This window comes from Sturnus vulgaris, chromosome 1 (assembly GCF_052056855.1).
Source record: "Sturnus vulgaris isolate bStuVul1 chromosome 1, bStuVul1.hap1, whole genome shotgun sequence".
Lineage (NCBI taxonomy): Eukaryota > Metazoa > Chordata > Aves > Passeriformes > Sturnidae > Sturnus > Sturnus vulgaris.
This window is the reverse complement of record NC_142243.1, coordinates 91613007-91638777: the sequence shown is the minus strand read 5'-3', so window position 1 is coordinate 91638777 and position 25771 is coordinate 91613007. Positions and strand designations below refer to the sequence as shown.

Genomic DNA, 25771 nt, shown 5'->3' with positions numbered 1-25771 from the left:
GGGAGCTGGGGTGGAATTACACTGCTGAGAGACACAGCATTGTTTCAAGGCAGCAGATAAGGAATAATTTTGTTCATGGAAGACAACTATTTAAGTCCATGTATTCCCCCAGGGCTGTGATCCTGCCCCTCTTTGACCCCATCTGACATATATTGCTGCTCAGTATATCTGGAGGACTAATGATGTTATCCTTTGCCCAGTTCTATCTTTTGATGCCACTTCCATATTATATCTCTGAGAAGTCTTGCCTTCTGGCCTTATTCGTAACACTCCAGTTTATCATCTGTTCTTTTTTGTACTGTCATATTTCAATTTACTAGGCAGCCAGAGCAAGAGGTATATCTAGGGTCTGTAAGGCACAGCCTATATTCCTCGAGCTGTAAAGCAAGGCAGCCTTGCTTTTCCTCATGTAGAGCACAGTTATTCCCTTATTTCATGGTAGCACAAAAAAAAATAAAAAAAGAAGAAAGGGAAAAAAGAGAATTTGCACGTCTAGTTTGTAAAATAAGGAAGAAAGAAACACTCTGTCTCATACACATTGGTGTTTGAAAGGAAATGTTCTCCTAAGGGCCCCCAAAAAATCTATGGTCTAACTTGTTTCTTTTGAAATTTGGAGGGGTATCTTCATTATATGGTTAGGTTTAAAAGGATGAGAAAAATATTGGTGCACTGTAGGATTGCATCCAAAATTAACAAACTGTTGCTTGAAGTATTTGTAACAGCTCTCCCTTCAAGTAGTAGGAATATTTTCAATACCATATGCTACTAACATCAGGATGTGACAAGTTTATGAAAGCACCTCCTGCATGTAGTAGAAGAAGCTGTTCCTTGTTAATTTGGAGAATGGAGTAAATGTTTGCAAATGGAAAATATAAGCTGGGATGGAAATTTTTTTGTAGTTTACTTTTTTTTTGTTTTTATGGCAGCTAGGCACCAATATAAGAGAGAGCCTTAGAAATTAATGATTCCAGTACTTATGATTTAAAAAATGAAACCAAGGGAAATGTTGCTAGACATTTGAAAATATATCCTGGGATGTGATCTCTGTGCTTCTTCATTTCAGAATTATGCCAAAGAGCTGTTTATCACATTCCTAGGGGACAATTAATTTCCCACAGTTATAGCCTTGACTTAGAGACCAAAAATTTATAAGGTTATATAGTGCAAGCCCTGCTTGTGGTTTAGAGTTATAGAGCAGCAGAAAATTTACATGAGTGAGGATTGGTTTTTTTATTTGGTGAAGACGTGTATATTTATGTGCTACTCATCTAAATGTAGGATCAAACTGCAGTGTGCCCGGGGATGCTGGAAGCTGGATCTAGGAGCTCACTGCCATGGACACCACAGGTGAGAAACGTGAAGAACCCACACACAGCTGTGGGAACTTGTGCTTTGCACAGGGCATGCCATACAGTTACCTGTAGGGCAAGAGCAAATGGGTAATGTTTCACAACACACCTCTCAAACCGTGCCACAGGGATCTGCCACCTTTTAGCTGACAGACTACATGTCACAGTTCCCACATAATTAAGCTCCAGGGGAGCCCTAAACACTGTGAAGCAACTCGCATATCTTTTTTTTTTTTTTTTTTTTTTTTTTTTGCATATATTCCAGGCTCTTCATTTGAAAGGTATTCGTATAGAGCAGCAGTAAGGAGCTGTCAGAATACAAAAGACCAGCTCTCCCTAGCATTTAAAACCCCTTTGCAGCTGGCAAAGCAAATGAGTCAGCGCTGATATGCTGTGATTGAGCAGACATGGCTTGTTAGTATCACAAAGAGTCTCTTTTGACAAAAAGTTCATGGCCCAAGTAATGAAGGAAAGATACCTGCAGGTTTCAGTTGCTATTTATATCCATTTTGGCTTTGGACAAATCCTAATCATCCTGAAAATTAAGCACAGGGTCCTGAGCAAATGTACGGCTATCTCAGCAGGGTTTTTCATTTTGGCAGGCAGTGTATGCTGTGTTCTAGCAGCTTGTCATCCACAAGTGGTGTCTGTATTCTGCACCTGTTACCCAGGCTTTCCTAAACCCTTGGGTTGATGTGTGTCCAGCAGGTTAGCACAGGGAAGGGTCTCCTTTCTCACAGCTTTCTACTGCAGCTGATTTTTGCATCACTCACATCTTCCCCTTGTCTGCAGACAAGGGAAGGCCAAGCTCATTCTGCAGGTACGTTTTTGCAGTGCAGTTTATGGAAGACAAATAGAGGTGACATTACTATTGAGCTAGATTATGGGTTGCTTGCTGAGAAAAAAAGTGGTGAGAAAAGGTGGTTTGGAGCTGTGTAAGGATTTATAAAAGAGCATACAAAATCCCATTTGTTTCTCCCTTTTCAACCCCAATGGAAACTTTTGGCCAGGGAGAGGTATCTTCAATCAGACAGATTTGGGTTCTCAAGCTATTGATTCCCCTGCCTTGGTTCTCAGCAAACAAAGGGACATTTAGGCTGAACAAAGGGACGTTCTGTCCTAACTCCTTTCACACACTAACTTTCTTGACAAGCCTATACACATGTAAATTTTTAGGCCAGGTCGATAGCCATCTCTCTCCTTTTCCTCCCTTTCCTGGAAACAAGTACAGGCAGATCATCGTGTAGTTTTGCCTTAAGTATTGCAAATGTGTGATTAAGTGCAGGTTGCTTGTGTTGTTTGGAGCTATCTTGAGGAAAGGACTCTTCCCTGGTACAGAAAATACCTCAGGTCATGCAGGTTACCGGTGTCATCCTGTGCTCTCTACATAGATGCAAGCCATGGCTGCAATGTAAATGAGACTGCCATCTATGCATTATTTATGGTCGAAAAGGTGCATAAGTGAGGTGATCCACAGTGCTAGTCTGTCATGGCTACATTTTGGACGATTCTTTGTTTCTTTTAGTGTTCTGGCTCCTTTAAGGAAAGATTCAAGTGTAAGGACTTGTCATCTTCAAAGTCCAGATGCTTTTGCCATGTATTTCTAGAAAAAATTCACTGTCTTTATGTAAACTGGGTCTTTGGAGCTTTATTCACTTAAGGAGATCTGGATTCAAACCCTAATCAGGTCATGAATGAAAATAGAGTAGGTGAAGGGAAGACACTTGAGGATTTATAATCATATGCAATCTTTCTTATAATAGGACTTAAGCAAATCCTTCTGGATACCCAGAGGAATTCTCAGCTTTCACTAGATGTTGACTTAAGTACCTTGAAAGGATCAGCTTTTCCCAATATTTCAGGCTCCTTCCATCATGAATTAGTTGCTGTTTGCTTCCCTCTCCTCCTTTCCTCCCTCCCTCCATCCGTCCCTATTCACAGCACCGAGCTACTGCACAATTTGATAGTCTTTGCACAGAGATCAGAACTGAAATTATGTGAGCATAACAGGTCACAGCTGAGGTGTTCAGACTGTGGGGGAAGCTTCCACAGCTCCTTATGTACACTGTGCCTTCCTTGCTAAAGCTGTTGCTGTTAGTCACCCACTTGGATGAGCAATAACCTCACTGTCAAGTTTCAGGCTTGGTAAAAAGAAGCAACTGCACTGGGACTCTCAACTGGAACAGCAGCAAGTGCAACATCACATCAGTTATAATTGTTCATAACAATGGAATTTAAAAATGGCTCAGCTTCAAATTCTCTGTGTTCAGTTGCTAGGTGGAAACGGGTTTGCTCAACTTAAAAAGTGAGACTACAGGAATTTGATGGTTCCACAGGTATAAAAATACAAGATTTTGATTGTGTGTGAGGAATATATGATACATGGCAGCTCATTAGAAGTGTGTCAGCAATGATGCCTCAAAATCAGGGAAGGAACTGAGGAAATTATGTGGCAACCTTTCTGGAGGTACAGACAAGGACTGAAGATTTGCATAAACAGGATATGGGAACTGATGAGATCTTCAATTTATTCCCTGGGATAGTGGAGGCAAATGTGGCAGTGGTGTCACAAGACTCAGAGAGCTGTGGGTATGTCAGCTCTGTCTCCTCTCTGGTGTGTCTCTAAGTGCCAGGACATGATGAGACAAGTATTGTTAATTGTCTTGATGTGTAAGAGCCCCACCATAGCCCATGGTGCCAGGCCTCATTCACAGGGAAAAAAACAAGTAATCTGCTCCCAGGAGACATAAACATCATACTTTTCTGGCTGAAAAGTTACATTTGACATATTAAATCACCAAGGTAGGTTTATTTTGGCAGAACATTCTTCCTGATGACATATTCCTTAGCCTGTATTATCTAATGAGATCAGCCAGCATTTGGCATGGCTAACAAAAGATAAAAACGTTGATAAAGAGCCGAAAAATCAAATATGATTCAGGCCTCCTTACCATTATTACAGATTCAGAAAGAGCCAAGCTAGAGAAGTATTTCCATGCCACTGCAGCAAGAGTCATTCCTTCCTTACGTTTGAAGATCTACAAACATGCTGGAGAAAGCTGTGTTGCTGTCCCTTCCTTTCTGCAACTGAGAACTTTGTGAAATTGCTAAATAAGAGCCATCATGTATTTTCTATGAGCCTTCTAGACCCTTGTCTTTCTCAGATGAGAACCTGACACTCTCCCTCAGCTGCAGGGATCTGATTCTTCATGCAGTTGTTTTGCTTATCCAAGGTACTCCTATTTTGGATCAGTAGAGCTGAGAGCTGCAGCAATGCCCCTTGTGATGGAGGAGAGACACAGATGGCACTAGCTCCCAGTGGTGCTTGCTTGAGGCGTGAAGAACACAGACTGCCTTGCACAGTGCCCCACTGGCAAAAACCACAGAAGGCTGCACCCAGAGTTCTGTCTTTACTGTCTTTTCCCTCTTGGTACATGCTTGGTGCAACCAATTCCCATTTTAAGGTTCTGTACTCCATTATCCAGGGGCTAACTCTTTCTTGAGAAGAAAATTGAAGCAGCTGCTGTTCACTAGGCAAATCCAGCTACAGGGACTTATGAATTCATGCATGGGATTACTCTCATGGGCCAGAAAGTGTTCCCACCCCCTCTAGAAAGCTCAGCAGAGTCTGGCATAGCATCCCTGGAGTATCCACCCCCTCTCTAAGGCTCCAAAGGACCTGGCTGCTGAGACAGCAGCAGAGATTAGCAGTGCTTAGGAGTTGACTGAAAAGCAGTCTGAGAACTCCCAGGCTGCCCATAGGTAGATGGCTTAGAGAGCTGTGGGCAAAATTTGATATTACGTAGATACTTTTCTCCTCTTTTCATCCTTTGGTGAAACTATTCCTTAGGAATCATCTATGAAGAGAGCCTGTACAATGGCATTGCTGCCCAGTCATGTTTCTTGTCCCAAAACAGTATAAATAATGCTTAAAATGATAAAGTAATTCTTTGTTTCTAATATCATCCAGAAAGTTAATGGCATATGAAATCAGAGCATTAATGATTTTTCTTTTCCTCTGGGCCTGATGCAGATAAAAAAAAAGAGAATGGCATTGTGTGGATGGATTGTATGGATCAACTTTTAATTTGGTTTGCAGCCTGGTAGCCAGAAGAGTAGCTTGTTTCTCTTTGGGTAATTATTAAATGAATCTGCTTCTGTATAAATTGGGCTTCCAGGTCTGCTATGCCCTGAAATCTCTCCCTCAGAGCAGCAGCCTCTGTGGGAGGAGAGAATCTGCCTTAGTTACAATCTAAGCAGTTCCATGCTTTGCCTCTGCCTCTGTCTTTCTTGCACAGCTTAGTGCTGGGATTCAGTGGGTGAGAGCCTCTGCCCAGCTCTCGGTCTGAATTCCCTACCAGGCACCTCCTGCTACCCTTGGCTAAACCCCCATGCCCCATTGCTGGAAGGCATCCTGCAATGGAAACCCAAATCCTGGCCCCAGGAGTTGCACTTGTTTTCAAATGAAGGCAAACCACCTGGGAATTGTATTGTAAGGGCTGTCTACAAGCATAACCCTTGTTCCACAGTCATGTCTTTTCAGTAAGGCTGACAAAGTCCTTCTGTGATTAGTGAATGTGATTTGCAGCGTTAAGAAGAAAAATAAAAGCAACAGGCTGTCAGCTGCTGACTTACTGACCTCGCTCTGAAACAAACAAGCCCAAAGCCAATAAGCCCCCAGGTGAGGCAAGGGTGGTACACTGTCTGACAGCTGAAGCCCTTTGCAGAAGTGTTTGCAAGTATAACATTTTCCCATGTCAGTTCATCCACAGATAGGGAGGAGAGGCATAAGCTGAGAAGAATGAGCCCATCCTTGTTAATCTGTACCTGCCAATGCACCCCCATGGCACCCTGAGGGCTGGCCTCGTCACCTGAGGCTGTTCAGGTTCCCCCATTTCTTTGCATGCTCCCTCTCTCCTTACAGTTTAGAGTGGGATTACTTGCTCACTGGTCTGCAGTGCTTGCTTGTAGGTATGGGAGTCTTTTCTGATCTCTAAAATATGAGTAATAACAGAGAAAAATTAGTACCAAGAGAAATTCCTCATTGATGGAGAATGCTGGTCATGCTGCTTAGGAATTTTGACTTCTTGAGATGCAGGCTTAGCCCTCCAATTCAGAGAAGACAAAAGAGAGAAATTATGCAGTCACAAAGCTGAGGAGCAACACAAGGATCTAGCATAGCAAAGTCTTCTCAGCTGGCTAATGAGATCCATGGCTTATAGCATTTAAGTAGGTGGAATTTTAATAATTTCATTACTGGTCACACCCCCTGCATTGCATTCTTGATCTCTGTAATCTCTTTTCTGTTGTTGTGTTCAAGTGCACCTTAAAATGCAGATCAATTAATTTGGTGAAAATTTGAATGAACTAAAATTTATAGTTTTAAAAAGTAACCAATTTGACACATAATAAGCAGCTAGCTTGACAGGCTTAACAATAAAATGCTGTTAAGACATCATTGTAGAAGAAGAGACTTTGTATTAGGTTTCTGACAGCTGCATTCATGTTTACAGATTTCAGAAACTAAACAGCTTTATAAAAAGCATTATAATTTCTGTAGAACAAAGTAATATTGCTTCCACTGCTCATCTATGCCAACAAAGAATGATTTTCAATGCTTTCTCTCAAGTCCTTAAAAAGATTTTTTCTTCCCTTTCAAGAAAGCAATAGATTTTGAATAAACATTATGCTAGACAGAGATACTAGAAGACCAGCAAAATAAATTTTCTAAAGCTGAGCTGAATTTCTTAAAGCTACAAATTTATTAAAATTTTAAAATTGCACTCCTGATCCCTAAATGGTTTATGATGTGACACTAATTCACAGAAAACCTTAGCAACAAAACATTTGGTGGCTGAGTTACAATGATGGTGATGTTGTGATTATGTCCCACATCTGATTCCTTAATTTCTGGAGTGTTTGTGCAGGACTGAGGAAACCTCTGCCTGAGGGAGATTAAATCCAAATATGTAAGGGCACTACATTGGAGTGGAGCTTCTCCAGTAGCTACTGCTGATCCTGTTCTCCTCCAAGTAACCTAGCTGTAAACCAGTTTTCTCTGTGTAAACTAGCCCCCTAGGAGAGGGACAAACCTGCTGATGAGGGTCAGAGGGTGCCCTCTCTGCAGATGATGGGTTTGGTATCAATGTACAATGTTCAACAATTCTAATAGGAAGGGATGAACTTCCCACTAAAGAACTTGTCTCAAAATGCTCTCTAACTCATCACCTCAGGTGCTTGCCTGGGCTGGAGAAGACCCAGAACAGAGTTCACTGTGTGTCAGGCTCCCAGTGGTTACAGTTTATTTACCCATATAGTTAATTGTGTGTGCAAGCTGGAACAGTGCCTTCCCACCATGGCTGATGATCTGGTAAATAATGATCTGGGAAGTGGTGATGAGGGTTCTGTTCCCTCTAGCACAAGGGGAAAACAAACCCAAAACTATCACAGCTTGGATGATTTCCTCAAGCATAGAGTATGCCTACTGATATTTTTATTTTAGTTCAGTGCTAAGATATAGAAGAAACTCAGCTTTGATTTTGTTTCCTATTCTATGAGTACCCTCAAATGGAATATGTCAATTTTTATTGAATGGAAGGTCTTATGTAACATTACAATATTTTTACATGTCTGAAAATCCTTTGATTTGGATTTGATGGATTTGAAGAAATCTGTTTCATCCTTTTTTAAGAGGATTAGACTGACACATTTAATTTAATTTGATCTGGACCTATGGCCTCAAATTACTGTGGTTCAGATACTGAACACTGAAAAATCACTCTGTTGTGGGACTATTTCAGTCCCCTTCTGTTCATGTAAGGGGGTGCAAATGTCACAGTCTGAGAAGTCCCTGACTGATTTGGAGATACTCTTGTCTTTCTAGTCAGTATTCTCTGTAGTGGGGGGCAGTGTTGTCCTCACACTGGCATTTACACATGGATTGTGGAACACTGCATCTCAGATGAAAAATGTATCAAGGCCTGCCCGGATTGGGCATTTCCTAGGTGATAAAGCAATTTCCATGTAAGTTGTTTTGCAATACTAGTATTTTCAACTCAACAGACAAATGGCATATGAGAGACAGGACTCTGTAATTTAGCAGAGAGCAGTAATGGGTGAGATTTTCTGTGAATTGTGCATACAGTATGAATATATGTAGAGGATCACATTTTTCAGTTAGGTTTTCAAACACTGAATGAAAAGTTGGCATTATTACTTCAGTTAGGCTACATAAATATTTATTCTACTCCAACTGAAAGGACATCTCAACTACAGTATGTTTATCTGTGTAGATTTTGTATGATTTCTGCTCAAGTGCTTTCTGGAGGAACCACAAATGTCAGAGTTCCTTTGTTTCTCCTCCAGTATCAATATCTTCCTTACACTGTTGCCCTGTACATTGTACATTGTTGCTCATCACAGTGAATCTCAGCTGTAGGAGCTGAAAATCCAAAAAGATTGTGTCTTTTAAATCTGGACAGAGTAGGCATTTTGGGTACTGCAGTTTTCTGAGGTGCTTACAGGAATATTTTTTTAATAAATAATTGTATTATCCCAAGTGTATGGATGTTGTACTAAACTTCGGCTCCTTCTTTTAACAGGCTGTGAAAGAAGAGACCACTTTTGTAAATCCCAGTAAGACCTCCAGTCTGCAGGACCCTAATGTAAGGTCTGTTGCTTCTTGTCTGTAGGGGAAGCAAAAAATTAATGTATGATGTCATGAGGCATTTCCTAAACATTATCTCAACCTGTTACATCTCAGTTTGCTCATCTCCAGGTTGCTGTGTAAAGTTCACCATGCAATGGCCTGAGAAGAAGGACTGTCAGAACAGTGTTTATTTTATACATGTATATCAGATACAGTTTAAGAATTGATAAAAGCTCAGCTTTAAAGATCAGACTGAGTGCATCTAATTGAATAAATGACAAAAGCTCTGGGTAAGAAATAAGGTCTAGTGACAATTGTAGAAAAGCTTATGTAAAAATAAGTCAGTTTTCATAACTTTTCTATCAGAAACATGCTAGGTGTCCAAACAGGAATATCCCTGTGTCTGCATTTTCCTGATCTGTGGAAGGTCTTTTCTTGCTGAAGAAGAGGCATTTGGTATACAGCCTTCAGAACAATTTGCAGACTATTTGCAGGTAGTGACTATTTTTGATTGTACTTTTCTACTGTTGATAGAGTATAATAGTCTTTCTTTATTGGAGTGGCCATTTTGAAGAGGCATATTAATTGTAAACATTATTGAAGTGGCACAGCATGCTGTCTTCCAGCAGGTGATTAGAGAGGAGGTTACAGCAGGAGCATTTGGAAATCACCTGCCTCTATGTGTGTGGTGGTGCCATCATCATTTTGGACGTCTTCAGTGTTGAAATCTAAGGGGAGAGTTTGAGGGAAAAATTACTCCAATGTATCTGCTTTTTATATATGTTCATGTATATGTAATATATCTGTGTACCGGAGCACTTGTCATCTCATGATTTTATTTTATAGCTTTTGGGTGGTGATTCTTGCAACAGGAAGCAGACATTTAATCACCTTATAGAAAAGTGTAGTTGAGGTGGGTAATGAATTATGTTTAAAAAATTAAGTCATTCTGAACTCAAAAAAACCCCACTTATAGTTGGGAAAATTTGTCAACCTTTATTTCAAATTTATATCTTTCCTACAATGTGATAAATCTGTGCTAGCCTTCAAAAAGCACTTCACTCAGAAATTCCTTTCTGACCATATTGGGCTAGCAGAATTGCTGTGTTTGCTTAATAGAAGCAGCTACCTAGAGAAGAGTGGTGGGGATGGTTGGTGGTGCTGAGGCAGGAGGAGACACGAGGGGTGATGCTGTTGCCTCCCATGGCAGAGCCTGGCTTGCTTGGAGTGCTGCTTTGATCCCAGTTTCCCAGTCTCTTATCTCAGGATACCCTTTGGAGCTGAAATGTCTCACCTGATAGGCCATGATCTTCTCATTTGTTTGTCCAAGAGGCTGCAAAGTCTGTTTGATGTTTAGAATCACCCATTTTTCTTCTGTGCTGTTGCTTTTCTTAGACCTCCACAAAACTTACTTGAGAAAATTCTTGTCTTAAGAAAATTCATCACATACATTGCACAGTGATCTATTTCTTTGTTTAATTGAAATGGGTTTCATATGTTGTCTCTGCCACACCATCCTTTGCTGGTTTGCTGTCACTTCTAGAAGCAGTTCAGGAGGACCTAATTTGTATATCCCTGTGTGACTGGGAATGTGGCTGCAGACTTAATTTTTTTCCGTGATCACTTCTGCTGAACTTCTGCATAACAACTGTAGAGAAGCCTTTTTACTCCACATTTTGGAATAGGTTCTCTCCTGCTGTATCATGTTGAACTGTAAACGAGCAATGTGCTTTGTGATGTAAAGTACTATTCAGCATGAGGTAAGGTTGGTAACCTGGCTACAAAACAAATTTCACTGTTTTCTTTCGCACACATCCAAGCTTATAAAATCGTAAAAGTCACTTTGAAGTTCTTGGTATTCAGGGTTCTGGTGTATATTTGTGTAATATTTATTTTTATCTGTGTTATGTCAAGCATCATTTCCTTTACAGTGAGTTGTGCCAAATGAAATGGTATTCTTTTATTGCTGTGTCCTGAAGGTGCACATATACAAGTAATCAGTGCTCAGGGATAGACCAGTTTTAAGGGATAGACCAATTTTAACAGCATGCATTCAAAACTCAGAGAAAAATGAAAAATAAATCCAGTGTCTAACCATCCTCTTTCTCCTTCAAGCAGCTACCCTTTCTGCAGGGATATATGCACCTTTGCAGCCAGCCAGCATGTGACCTATTTGCCAATAACATCCTCTATGACTTCTATCTTGTGGAATTTGATGGACATAAATGAGCCTTTGCTCTGCTAGGAATTGCATCTGAGTAGAGCTAAGGGTTAGTTCATACTGGGAGACAAATTTTCTGGGATTTTTTTCTCTTCTCTTTAGCAGAGACAAGCAAAAGAGCTCTTGGTAAAAAACCCTTCCACGTGGAATATATATATTTTTTTTCCCTGCAAGTACCCATGCAGACATTTCTGTAAACAATACCTCTGTGAATCTTTGAGGACTCTTTTTTTGCTGAAATATCTTGCTGTTTGAAATCAGTACCTGCCAAAGCTTTTTAATAATACTCCACTCTTTTCATGTGAGGGATTTATAGCAGGGACAACGACTTTGTATTTTTCACACTGATGACTGTACAAAACACTATAAAATGCTTCGTTTTTTCCAAACCCAAGACATAGGGAAATTTGTTCAGGCCAGGTAGTAAGCAAACATATGCAGTTTTGAGCAGTAACTGAAGCATGAATTGTTCATCCAAATAGGGGTGACAGAGGAGGGCAGTAGTGTTTGATTGATTAAAAAACTGTGCTGTCTTTGCTACCATTTTGTCTGCTCTTCCAGTGCCATTCTGAATATTACACTTCTAGTGAATTAACTGCTTGGATATGGCCTGTAATCTCCCTGAGCAATTATTTTAGCATCTGCCACGACAGACTCAATTTGGCAAACAATTGCTATAGCTCTTTGTAGAATTAGTTCTGGTTCAACTAGTAATTACTCATATGCATGTGTGGTATAGCCACTTTTCCTACTAGTAGGTCTCCAATCATTTTCTTGGGCATGGCCTCAGGATAACGTTGTAGTAGGCAAAGTTGTCATGCATCAGGCAGTTTATCCACCTGTTTTCTGTGTCTTCTGACAAACTCCAAACACTTCTTTATGTAAATAATTTTAAATATGAGGAAGGGGGAATGAGAGCTGAAGCTGAAATAGCACTAATTTTTCAGAAGGGGAAACCTTGTTATATTGGCTCTGTCATTTGGTGCACAGACTGGAAGTGCAAGGTTGCCTCCTGATCTTGCTGTTCATAGCTAACCTGTACACACCAGATTAAGCTGCAGGAGGATGTAAGGTCACATCAGACTACAGTCCTCTCTCTCTCCCTGCTTTTGGTGAGCAGTCCTGCATGTTTCTATAGGTTTACCTCCCCTGGATAGGAGGTTTTTTTTCCTTCCGGACTGTTTCAAGTGCTGGTTCCAACATTAAATGAGGAAAAAGCTGGTGGTTCAGTAACCCAATGCGTGCTGCAGTGTTCTAGTTTGCATCCTCTTTAATCCTCAATTTAGACTGATAGAGTGCACTATGAACTGGGACACAGTCATACATTCCCCCTGCTGACCCTGCTGTTTTGCTGATAACCTGTACCAGAGCTGCAGGTCGGGACAGTGGCTACAGGGAAGCTGGATGGTTGCCTCAGCTGGATCCATCTGGGCTGCATGGGACAGAGCTCTCACCTGAACAAAATCAAAAGAGAGCAGCTAACAGGAGGGAAATTTCTCTAGCAGGTTAAATAGGAGAGCCCTGAGTTACCTTGACAGGACACAGGAATCCTCCGAAGAAAAGTTAGACCTTTCTTTATTACAGCTCTATTGTAACAGATCTGAAAGCACACACATTTTCTTCAACACCAAAGTAATATATACTCTATAACTATGTACTAGGAATTGTACAGCTGGACTATATGCATTTTGGACAAGGCAGACAAGAACATTGGTTTTTGGAAGAAGAAATACCTGGGGAAAAAAGTGTTATTTATGTATTTGCCTTTTTTTTCTTTTTATACTGTCTCTGTTGCATCTTGAATCAAGAAGAGATACAGCTAGTTTGCAGTTACCACTTCCCATGGTGAAGCATGCTTTGTTAAGGCATATAGTAAAAATGAGTTTGTGTCAACACTGGGTTAGTTTGGAATTTGTAATGGCAGTCAATTTGCAAGGATTTTTAATGGTACTTCTTTGGGGATGTAGACCCCAGTTGTACAAGGGAAGAAGTGATCCTGTCAGTTCTTTTAAAGACCAACAAGTGGAATTCATCTTAAAATGGTGTTAGAAAAGCCTTTCTAACAGATCAGTTTCTTCTTTAATATTGTAAAAGAATCTTTCATGGTGGAAAATTATCCAGAAAGGATTATGAGGAAGCAGCAGAGGTATTTTCCCATCTGTTAGAGAATTCCTTACACTCAGGTATCTGTCTCTGTTTCCAGATGGAAGTGTTGAGGGAGAAGTGTTGTGGGAGAATTTGCTGATTAGATAGCTAATTTAATTCAGGTTTGAGATTACTGAATGTTTTTAAGTATAGTTTTCATAAGGCTCTCACTCCCGGCCTCCACCAAGTAGTGTTTTGTATTTGATTCTTTTAGCCTTGAGAGATCAGGGTTCCAGCTGTCTGCCAGAAACAATGGGGGAAATAAAGAGTTATGCAAAACAGAAAAATGAAAAATGTAGTCAGCAGCTTTCCTATCACCTCTGGTCACTTTCCTCTTGATCAAGGGCGTGTCCTGCCTTCTGATTTGGGACATGGAGGTTTCTCTCCCGCAGCATATCAAGGGAATGTGAATCACAAAGTCACCTTTTCACCTTTTTATAAACCTCACCCATTTCTCAGTAAGGGAATGGATGCAAGAAAGATAAACTCTTGAACTTTCTTCCCAGAAATTTATTGCCTAATTGCCAGCCTGCCTAATTTATTAAATATAAAGAATATAAGGCTAACCACAGAAAGCCACCAAGAAAATTTGTTTTCTTATTCAAAGCTTTGCCAGACAGAAGCACCATCTGTACAATTTCCCCAGCGCCTGTACATTAATTTCTCCTGAAAACTCTTTGAAGTATGTTTTCTTTCTGGCTATGACCACCTGGAGAAGCCTATAGCATGGATACCTGTGTGCATGTGCATGCAGGATCACACATACAGATTTGGACTGTATTGAAGATAAAGGTCTGCGCTTTTAAAAATATTGTTTGCTTCTTCAAACATGTCTGAATGCAAGCCCAGGTATAATTCTGCTGTACTGGCTTAAGGAATTCCAGAGCTAAGAATTACACCAAAGTAATCCAGATGTTAGGAATTGCTACTACTTAGGACAAAATACTGGCTGTCCTTGGGCATAGGCCTGTTTGCCAAACTAAGTTTTAATCTTAGGATAAGTCCAACAATAGAAATGTTGGTAAAAATGCCCAAAGTTAAACAAGTTGGGTAAGTAACTGAAGTAAAATTTGTAAGACAGGAATTACCTAGCAACAGGATTTGCTGATATGTTCATGTGCTGCTCAGGAAAGCTTAGCTATGATATGTTTGGTACATGTAAACACTCAACTGCTGTATGTTAGTCTTCACTTTATGAGGGCTCAAGGCAGGACTGTCACCAACACTAGATCAAGTCAGCCATGGCTTTGTCTGTCTGAATTTTGAAAACTCCAAATACAGGATGGAGGTTAGACAGCCTCTTCCTCAAAATAGAGATAAAAAATGTAAACATAAGTTCAGTTGTCAGTCAAGAGCCCTGTTCAGCTGAAGCCCTCAAGCTGGCTGGTCAGTTATTACTGTTCTTGTTGCTGTTGCCACTTGCTGTCATGCACCATGTGGTACATTTATGCACTGCAATATTTGTTTCCCTTAAAATATGCTTTTGGGTTACTGCCAGCTTTGGCAGGCTTTATATCCCACATGGTTCAGGATTTGTCTGTGGATTTCTTTCTGTTTAGACCAACTGCTGCATCACCCTTTGTTGATCCTTGTTATCCAAATTATCTCATCTTTCATAGGATTGCAAATAGCAATATTCTTCTTATGTGGGAGTAGGTATAAGCACCAGCTGGTGCTTTGTGCATTCATTTATTCTAATTTTCTTTGTAAATCTTCCCATCCAAAACCAAATTACACCATTACATTGAGACTAATTACATTAGGAGCTGCTCAACACGTAACATAAAATTAAATGTTATCTCGTAGAGCTTGATGATGCTGCACACCAGAAAAGAAGGGTGGAAAACATGAAATTATATCAAGTTTTACGGGGTGCAGATGAATCAGGAGAAGTAATCTCAGGCACTCTTCTGAATGCTCACTGCAGAGTAAGCTTTGCTCACACAGACTGTGATTAACCTGCTGTGGCTTGTGCCTCTGAGGTGCACTGGGCTTTGAGTCTGGCTACCTTTCAATCTATGGGAAAATGTCTGACACCTTTTGTGACAGAAGTGATACTTCAAAAATATAACTTCCATGTATCATCAAGGAAGGAGTGTCTCTCAAAGTAATGTCTGCACTCTTGTGTTTTTCCCTGTCCGTTCCCACCTGCACAAACTCTATTAACATTTAAATTGTAATTTTTTTGCTCTCTGAAATAACGTGCTGCTGACCTACCTGCTGCAGTCTGGATCTGAACCATGTTTTTCAGAGAATTCTGGCTCTCTGCAGATGTCTCAAAATGTAACTGTATAAGCGAGGTGCAAAGTGTAGTAATGTTTGCCTAATCTGTGCACAACTCGATCTGAAACTAGCACCTCAGTATCCGCTTTTATACATATTCTTCCACTGAATGTCAGGGTAGCTTTCATGCTACCTGATATGTACCTGGATGATTATGAGCTTGTTTCCTCAAGTTGAAGACTTCAGTTCCCTAGAAAACTAGATGTATCTAAAAGAACTTTCAGGAAATTCAGAACTGAAGCTGATCAAGAATTATTGCATAGTCTTAAGCGGCATGAACTTCAGTGAATTCAAGCAGGCTGCTTTTTCTTAAACTCAGAATGGCATTAACCCTGTGAGGCAGAGTCTGAAATATTACATTTAAATATCTCCTTCTAAATATACTCTGAAATATTCTAGGTAAACTAAAATAATTTTCTGTGTTGGCTTCTTCTGAACAAATTTGAACTGCTTTTGAAAAGCTCATTTTTTTATCCAGTTTTTACCTTAAAAAGCATTATAAAGAATCATTCTCCAACTGAAAAATTTCAACCAACATTTCCAAAAATAAAGCAAATATATAAATACACAATACCCTGGCCTCAGTCCATGGATAGGTTAATGAATCTACTGCTCTAGGTTTTTGCAGGAACATCACACAGTAATTTCTGCATCAAAGTCATAACTTCAAGCTGAACTCTTGAACAGCCTTTGCATGCCAGTCTGCATTAAAGATTGCAGATAGCACACCTAGATACGTTCTTTGACTTCATTCGGAGTCTTAAAAGACCTCTTTGACCTGCTGCCTGAAGCCAAATGCTGATGAATCGTTTGTAATTGTATTCTTAACTTCCAAACTACAGAGAAAGGAGCAGTACTCAGCCCTTTCAGATGAGGTTAAGCTGATTAAATACCCCACTCGAGGTGCATTTCTTTGGCTCTGTCCTGTGCCCCCCAAACTGTGCCTAGGCTCTTTGGAAAGCACAGAATTCAGCATGACTCTCCTGGTTGCTGTGAGGAGGGGTTGGATTTGTAGCTCAGTTTGACCTTAGATACCAGGTGTGGACCTCCTACATTACCCTTAGCTGTGAGAGAAGAGCAGTTCCTGTATCATCATAACCTATCTCTTGGACCACAGGAACATCATACTTTTGTCTAGAGTGAACATACATTTTCATTGTAAGGGCAATGGAGGGGAGGGGGGAATTTTTTGCTTTACTGGAAACAGAGCTCAATTTGTGAGTAAGAAAAGAACATAAGCTGTAGCAAGGATCTTTATTATGCACCTGCAATCTATAGGGAAGGGAATATGGGAGGTAAAAAGAAAGAAAAGCTTTATGCAGAAAATTTTAACAGGCAGTAGGTTTAAAATGTCCAAGCAATGTTTTGAAGAGCTAACCTGTCTTCTGAGAAAAGCTACCTTATCAAAGTGCAAAAGAACATACTGTTTCTTAACTTCAGATGACCTTTGGAAAAGAAATGTGTGAAACCCTTAGAGCACAGGCTTAGGAAAGATTTAAGTGTTTGTCTGTGTTTGCTTAGCTTGTTAGGCTATATACATTCTCTTTCATATACAAGAGAATGCATCTATCAAATATTTTTCCTTTTCCTTCCTTTCTTTCTTGCTTATCCTTCCCAAGTTTTCACTATCATGTTCCCACTCAAAGGGAATTCTGAAGCCAAAATGAGCCTTTGGGGCTTTTTTTTTTTTCCTTTTCCGTGAGTCAGCATGTCAGCACCTGAAAGCAGGTCAACTTTTATGCAGCTGGCTGTATCCTTGTAAATCATGGGGCTTTTATCCTCTATCTCTTGGCATCAGTTTGGGAAGACACAGGGAGAGGGATTGTTCCAGATGACAAAACAGGCACAAACAGAAGCAAAGAGGATAAAATCTGTTAAAGACAAATGCAGGAAGTGTTCCCCCAGCATACCTTGGTGGTTTTAAAATCCTGAACTGGATCCTCCAAGGCAAGAGAAGTTAATTAATGCTGCTCAGTTTATTAGGTGGACAGTCATTTGATCCCACGCTGCCCAATTGCTGCATTTCAGACAAGTCTGGAGGTCTGCCCAGAGCCACCTAAGCAGGGGACAAGGAAGCCAGGGCACACAGAGGAGTGGTGCAGGAGCAGTGCAGCCTCTGCCCTGCAAACTGAGCCGAGGTGGGGTGGGACACCCCAAATCCTTCAGCATGAGCACATGCATTCCACCCCCAAGGAAGGTTCAACCTAAACCAGCACACATCTGTGGTCACTTGAAATGTTCCACAGGGTAATTTTTTTTTTTTTTTGCTTTCTTTTGTTTTTGTGAGCAGTTTTGGTTTCAGTCACCTCCTTGGCTGCTACTCTGAGAACAAAACAGATTCCTTGTGTTTGGGGAGGTGCTCTCTCTCTGGGTCGTGTTTGTGCTGCTGTGCAGGCTTGTGAAACAGGCTGAAGCTGGTTCAGGAGAGTGTGCTGGCTGTGGCTCAGGAGAGTGCTGGGGCTCGCAGTGCACAGGCAGTTTCTGATGACCTGCCACTGCCTGCTGACATTCGTGGTTGTTATTGTCATTCTCACCAGGAAGTGACAGATTTTTATGTGAGGTGCCAGGTCATTAAGTAGCTCTGTCTTGGTTCAGTACCTTCATTTATATGCAGTAGTGGTTGGGTACTGTTACAGGAAAAGGTTTCTTATGAATTAATGACATTGAAAAAGGGCCTTCTAAAGGAACTGTAATACACTGTACATTTTCATTTTAATTCTGAGTCCCACTGATCCTTTAATACTTTCGGTATTCCTCAAGCAATGTACTTTGTACAGAACTACAGTAGTTTATATAGCTGTGTAATTTATATAGGACTACAGATTCGAAATGGTGATATCAGCACATAATCACTCTATTTAAATAATTGAAATAATTACAGGGCTTCTCTTCAAAAACAATATCTTTCCATATAAGAGTTCTGGCTATAGAAATCAAAGGATAATAACAGAAGTTATTCTGCTACTTTCTCTGGAGTATCAATGAGATTTTTCTAAAGAGTTTCTGTGATATTAGAGGCCTGCCATTTTTAAAACACACATTGGGCGCTGGGTTGATCAAGCTGAGCACTTCCTGCATCTAGTTTCTATTGAGAGAGTAGCAACAGTAGGTTCAGACTGAGGAAAAGTTTTTGGAGATGGAATAGGAGCTGTTGAGGAATTTTTAGTCTGGTGTGGAAAGAGGTAACCTAGCAAGGTTTTAATGAGGGCAAAAATCCAGCTTTGTAGGATTAGTCTAACATTTCATCTTGTGCTAATGGCCTCTTTGGGTAGAGGTATTGCCACAGCTCCTTTTCATTCAGGGGGAACTTCAATTTACATCCTAGCTAACCTGCAGCTTCTCAAAATGTACAATAGATGCTGCATGTGTCTCCCTAGAGGCCTGATAAATATCAGGGGAAAGGTAGTTGCTGCCACCAGCCTCCAACAAAAATTGTGGCAAAATTTTTTCATAATGGGAAAGAAGATTTTGCTTTAAAAATGGTATTGATTTTGCAATATAAGTAAGTGGAATACTTTATTGGTATGATACAAAACATAAGTAAAGTTTATCTGAGCAATTACAGTGACTGAAAAAGGGGTAGGTGTGTCTTATGTTTATTTGACTTTTTTTCCCCTACTTGAAAATCTGCAGCACTCAAAGGAAAATAATAATTTTTTCATAGTTTTATTGGATTAGAAAGTAGGTGCTGTTTGTATCTCAAACATTTTATTTACAGTTGAGTGAAATTTTTCATGTTAAACATTCTTTTTCAGCATTAATTCAGACTTAGAATTTTTAAATTTTTCATATGGATTAGTGAGTTTTATAACTCGCTTTGAAATCATTATAAACTGCTTTAGTTACAAAATTGCACAACATCTTTTCAAACAAATATTTGATTGTGACAACTGAAATAACTGCTTCAAAGGCCTCACCTCTTCCTCTTTTTTTTTCTTTGAATTACAAGCCATATTGCAAAAGAGATACACAGGTTTTGTAAAATGAAGCACAATAAAAGAGCTGAAATTATCACTCAAAATCTTCCTTTGTGTGAAAGTATCTGACTTACTTACAGGTTATAATGCTGTCCTGAGAAATTGGAAGCACCAATGAACTGGTAATCAATTTGTTACCAGTTTTCCTGTTCTATACTTTGCTGTTTCTTGGACCCCTTCATACCATTAGTGCATTTCTTGCTATCATTTTGAGGAAATGTTATTCAACACATGTAGTTCATACTACTATTTTTTGTTTCCACTCTCACCGATTTGATGAAAAGGTTTAAAATTTGTAAGGTACTCTCTTACAAAATTATTGGAAAGTTGTGAGGACCACTCATACAGAGCAAGAATGTCAGCTAATATATTTGAGCTGAAAATAATGACATAATAATTACATTCATTTACACCCCATCAGAATTTGACTGTCCATTGTTTAATCTTGTTAATCATTGTTACCTTGCTGCTATCGATATTAACTTCTTGAAATTAATGGGAACAAATAGCAAGTAAATAATTGACAAAATGTTTTTATAAGAAGTGGAAATAGTAGTCAGGTTTGTGATTTATTTATGCCCTTTGTACTTTAATACTTTCCATTGTTCCATCTTATGTTCTGTGACCTCTCCAAAGACTAAAAAACATTTAGGAAAACTGAATATATAACCTGAAGACTGTGCCATCTCAGTAGAGACTGTTGTAGCTCGACATCAGGTTCAGAAGTTATCAGAGTTAACGAAGCTTAAAACACACAGGGGCATCAGAGGGATCTGCAGCTGTGAAGATTAAATATGTGTATCTTATTAAGGCTTTAGAAGGCTAATACAATGCAAGTGGGCTAGAAAAACTTTTGCCATTTGTGGAATGTACCTCAGTGCATGAGCAGTCCCATCAGCAATCAGTAGGGCTGCTCAAGTTACTAATTTAGAATCTGACTTCAGATTAGATGGCAGAATACCATTTCACAAATTGTTAATAAGGATTTATAAATAATTTTTTGAATGTTTGGCACATTTATTATGGTTATAGTACACATACAGTGTAGTTAATCATAACCTGCTGCTTCAAATAAAAGCAGTATTTAAGATATTTCATCTGTCTTCATGCCCCTCAAGATCATGGTTAAAATAGTTTCCTCCCAAGGTCATGAGGATCTTTTATTTAGTATTTATGATTTTTTTATTGAAGCCTGATTTAATTCTACTGATAAATGGTTAAGGAGAATATTCTTTCATGTGGACCTCCTCATTGCCATATCTGTCCTTTGCTAGAGCTCTGGAGATGTATTTCACATTAATGAGCATCTGAAACATGTCTGAGTTTTGCTTTTTTCTAGCAAGTTGGAAAAAAATTTATCATTTTTCTTGGATCAAATCCATTAGTTCATTTCCCTTGAGCTGCTCTTTCAACTGTGGAAAGATAATGTTTAATTTCAAATAAAAACTATTTTCAACAGAACAGGTTTCACAATTCATAAAATGGTTTTTGTTAAACATATGTTTTGTAAAAATATTTCTGACGTGACTGAACTGCTGATCTGTTGTTAAAATGTGGTATTTTGGAAACAGTGACATTTCCACGTGGTCTTTCACACAGACCCTGTGTTTGTAACCAGAGGCTGCTTCTATAAATGGTATGCCCAGGACAGGAGGGTGAGCTCACACATCCTTTTCTGTACACACACGCTGGCCTGTGAACTATAAATGGAACAAAAGGATGAACTTCAATGGGCACTTGCCACTTTGCAAGATAAATAAGTGTTGATGAGTTAGAACTTCGTTGATATGCCTGAAGTAGTTTAAGTAGAGCCTGCATGACATATGTTTTTCTATCTATTTTTAGAAGTCCAGCTCCAGTGAGACCTGAAACTACGCCAACAACTGTCCCTACAGAAAAGCAGGAGGTTAAAGCTCCTCGTGTGAGGAAGTTAACGAGGCAGTACAGTTTGTGAGTAACTTACAGCACTATCCTTGTGGTTTTGCCTACTACAGCTGAAAATGAAAGGGGGTGCTAATTATTGCTCTAGCTATGCCTTCTGAAAGGCATGAGTGCAATTACATGATAATGATCTTATACCGATACCATTCCTTTCATCACCGAGAATCTTCACGCTTTTAATACAAAATGAATTTGCCTTTCCTACGCAGTGGCTAACCCTTTGAATTGCAGGCCATCCACCTTTTCCCAGGCTTATGGGCTAGGAATTAAAAACCTCTTTACCACATGAAATGTCAAAGACCTGGTGTGAGCTGGAACAAGCTGCTCTGTTGGCTTCATTACAACCCCATTTGCAAAATGAGGAAAACAGTCTTTAGTTGTTGGGGCATCAAGCTGTGCTGCGAGCCATTCCCTCTCAGAGAGCACACCCTCCCTCTCTGTGGTTTGTCACATGAAGAAATTGCTGAGCCTGCTACAGCTACAGCCAGCAAAACTAATTCTCTTAGTCCTAGAAAGAGGGATATGTGCCTACAGGGCTTTGGCATCCTTTTTACATGTAATTCATTCCACTTGGAAGTCTCTAGAGATATGAGGTACTGAGCAGAGGTGAAAGTCAGTGTTGATTTGTCCTCCCATGAAAACACAAACAAGGCCACCAGAAATTAAGGGGAAAAAGGTTTAATGTCAGCATAAACTTATTAGTACAAGAATACCAATGCCATAATAAATAAAAGATATGTATGCTTTCTGTGTGGAATGGCAACTGTTAGTCCATCCAGGATTTCAAATATCAACATTAGGAAAACTTTTCTATCTCTTCAAAAGGATTCTAATAAATATCAATATCTCATTATTTTTTGTTTCACTGTTAAGAACATTGTCTTTTTAACAATCTGCATTACCAAAAGTGGATGAGAAACAGAAGAACTAGTCAAATTGAAGCTAGGAGGAAAATGAGCTATTAGCCAAATTGGGATTTGCCCAAGAGGCCAAGACTGGCATGTGGAAACACACAATCACTTTTTGATTTATGAGGTTTGGAGGAACATTTTTGAGCATCTCTTGCTCCCATGTGGATTTTCAGTTGTCCAGTATTAGGTGTGAGGAATAGCAGATGAACACATCTAACCACAGGTGTCACCTATGCTGTGGCCATGTGCAGGGCCAAGGACTCCCTAGTTAGAAATATGGGCTGTAATTTTTTTTCTTTTTGTAACCTCAAATTCTGTTCAATTTAAATTATCTTGTCTCTGGAATGCAAATGTTGGAAATGTGAAGAAACAGTGACGGATTATCATGAAAGTAATACAGTGTAGGCCAATTTTCAGTCTTACAGATAGTGTGCTGATAGCTTGATGGCTGATAAATCCATCCTAACTCTTATTTTTCCACTTCCTTGTATACATCAGTGTAGCTTTACCCAGCAAGGACGGGGAGGGTGCCAGTGAATTCCTGCTGAGAGGGGGAAGCAAGGACTGTGAAAATGTCAGCTACATGCTTCTGAAAGAGAGATTAACTGGGTCAACAGCCCAGCTCTGGGCTTGTTACATTTATAAAATATCTATTCAACAGGTCCAAAAGATTTCACATTTTCTTTCCAACATAAAACCTGCACATTGTGTATGCTGTGATGCTGAATTTTATCCTTACCCAGAAGAAATAAAAAATGAAGTTTGAAAAAGGTAATATTAATAACCAAAATTTTATATCATAATTAAAAAACATTGCTAGGCAACCCAGCATAAAGTTGTGTAACCTTTATGGCATGTAGTTTTGAAGTTTTTTGTGCTGCCCAGGCATGCTGCCTTCAAGTGGCACTAAATCAAGTGTAGCTCTGTTCTGAAAGTATCTGTCAAGCTGGCATGGCAGGCTTCTGTGCACTGTGAGTACCTAATTGGTAGTTAAAATTAGTGCTGTTTTATGAGCAGAAGTAATTTTTCTCATTATTTTTCTCTGAGCATTTAACTGTCAATCTGTAGTCTTTCCTTTTTCACACATCTTTCCCAGTAATAAGGCTTCTGTAGGCCAAATTATGACTCTGTTTACCTCCATCCAATTGCAATTAACAATTGGAAACATCCTGACTCAGGGCTGACTGATCCCAGTGAACTGTAGTCAATGGAGTTCTGCAAAAGTAAATGAAGGTATAACATTCTTTACTGGCTTTTATTTAGTAGTGACAGTAGGTGAGATGGAAAGAGCTCAGCTTGATGGCCCAAAGCCCAGGGGAAGCGTGCAACCTCATCTTAAATAAAGTGTTTTCTCTGTAAATGGAATAAATGGGACAGGAAAAAGATACTCTCACAAGAATGTTTTTAAAGAGATCCTTTTTGGAGTCAATCAAACTCCTTTAAAAACATTTTGAAAATAGCAGCATAGACTAGCTCCATAATGGGTGTCAAATCCACCGTTGTCTGAAACCAATGAAGCAGTCAGATCCATGGATAGATGTCACCATATCTGTTCTTATCTTTGTTGCCAGCCTCCATAGAAAAGAATAAACATTAAAGTGGAGTAATATCTAGTCAGTTCATTTATGCATATATACATAATCCATAGCAATGCTACTTGCACCTAATAATCATAAGATTTCCATTTGCAGATGAGAAGTACCTAGCCAACCAATTTTTATGGAATATTTAAAGCTTTAAAAAAAAAATTACTTGAAAAGGTAGCTGCATTTCAGGGGGAAGAGTAAATGGAGCTTCACTTCAAAGCACTACAGCAGACATACAGGTTCCCAGGGCCTCCTCTGACACAAGTGCAGTCAGAAGTCCAGTGGCATTTTTTAACGAGAAAATCTGTCTGTTTTTATCAATGGTAGTGATGAAGATGACCTTCCTCCAGCACTGGCAGCAGCAGCAGCAGCAGCATCAACACCTGTGTCTTCAGCATCTCCCGGGTCACAGAAAACGTGTACGCCACAAACATCGGAAGGACAAACACAGGTTTCGCCCGGTGGCAAGGTAACACACAAAGAAATGAGCTTTTCTTTTCTCTGTCTTTCCTGAGTAGTCATATCTGGAAAACACGGTGTGAAATTTTAAATCCATTTTGCAATCTGTGCTTTAAGAAATTTAAAAAAACACAACAAAAATAACCAAGAAAATTACAGAAATTAAATGGTTCTTTATTCCAATGCCGGGTTTCTTTTTTGCCTTTAGAGTTCCACAGATGCTGGGAGTACATTTGCTTTGGAGCCAGGTGACCTCCTGATGGATTTCACAGAGGCCACACCAATGGTAAATAGCTTTAGTTTGTAACCAGGAAAATGTAGAAGTTTTCAATCATTTGCAGCTAAAATGAATGGGATACTATGCAGTGTGTTAGAGAGTTCATGGGAATAAAGTAAGTCTCCTTGATATTCAGTGATCTTGAGCCTCTATCGAACTCAGTTCAGAATTTCTGAAAATCAGTCCACATCAACAAGTGTTATGGCTGATCTTCTGAATGCATTTATTGTTGTATAACTACTTATTTCTCTCTCCTATCTTTACACATTGCTGCACTGGTTTCACAAGCTTCTTTGTCCCTTTAACACAGATTCCTAATGTGATCATAACTTTGTTTTTGGGAGTTGTCTGAAAAGTCACTTCTTTTTACCACAGTTTTGTTCAGCGCTTACCTAATAGCCAATCCCCAAGACGTGTACTTTCATGTTTCATTAGCAGTGTTCTGTTCCTCACTTTAGACCAAATTGCCTAAAATGTGTTGATTATTAACTTATTTTTTTGGAGCTAAGTGATGTATATATTTTTGCTTAAAAGCCAGGGAGAGATGCCAGTCCCACTGAAATCAAAATGCCTCTTGACTTCAGTGATCTCAACTCTTTCATCTCAGATTCTCAGCAGATTTCTTGCATAATCATTATATGATCCTTAATTTCCTCCAAGTCATCCTGCATTGCAATTAGCTCTAATGCCAGATAGCTCCTCTGCTGTCCAAAGGCATTTTTGCTGTCTTCTAGAAAGCACAGTTAAAGCATATAAAAAGCATGACAAGGACATCACTACATTTTGGGCATAAATGTTTTTGTATTAAGGTAATCATATCCTGGGCATTGCTTTCACTACTTGGTTAGGTCCTAGTTTACAGTATTGGAAAGGTGCTGTGGGGTTGTGCCTTTTGTTTCAGTATTTGAGACAGTATTGTAGTTGTCTGTAAATAACTGCTTGTGTCCTGTTGCCACTGGATGAGAGCTGTGGGG

General features: G+C 39.5%; 1 protein-coding gene across 4 annotated transcripts in view; it reads left to right on the top strand.

The window, feature by feature from the left end:
* Positions 1-25771, top strand: part of EPB41L4B (erythrocyte membrane protein band 4.1 like 4B) — a 166172-nt gene that overhangs the window by 110973 nt on the left and 29428 nt on the right. For all 4 annotated transcript variants that reach the window (XM_088171683.1, XM_088171673.1, XM_088171664.1 and 1 more), the window contains 5 exons: positions 1279-1347; positions 8951-9018; positions 21469-21573; positions 24389-24530; positions 24729-24806. In XM_088171683.1, coding sequence (XP_088027809.1) covers positions 1279-1347; positions 8951-9018; positions 21469-21573; positions 24389-24530; positions 24729-24806 — 462 coding nt within the window. The remainder of the gene's footprint in view (positions 1-1278; positions 1348-8950; positions 9019-21468; positions 21574-24388; positions 24531-24728; positions 24807-25771) is intronic.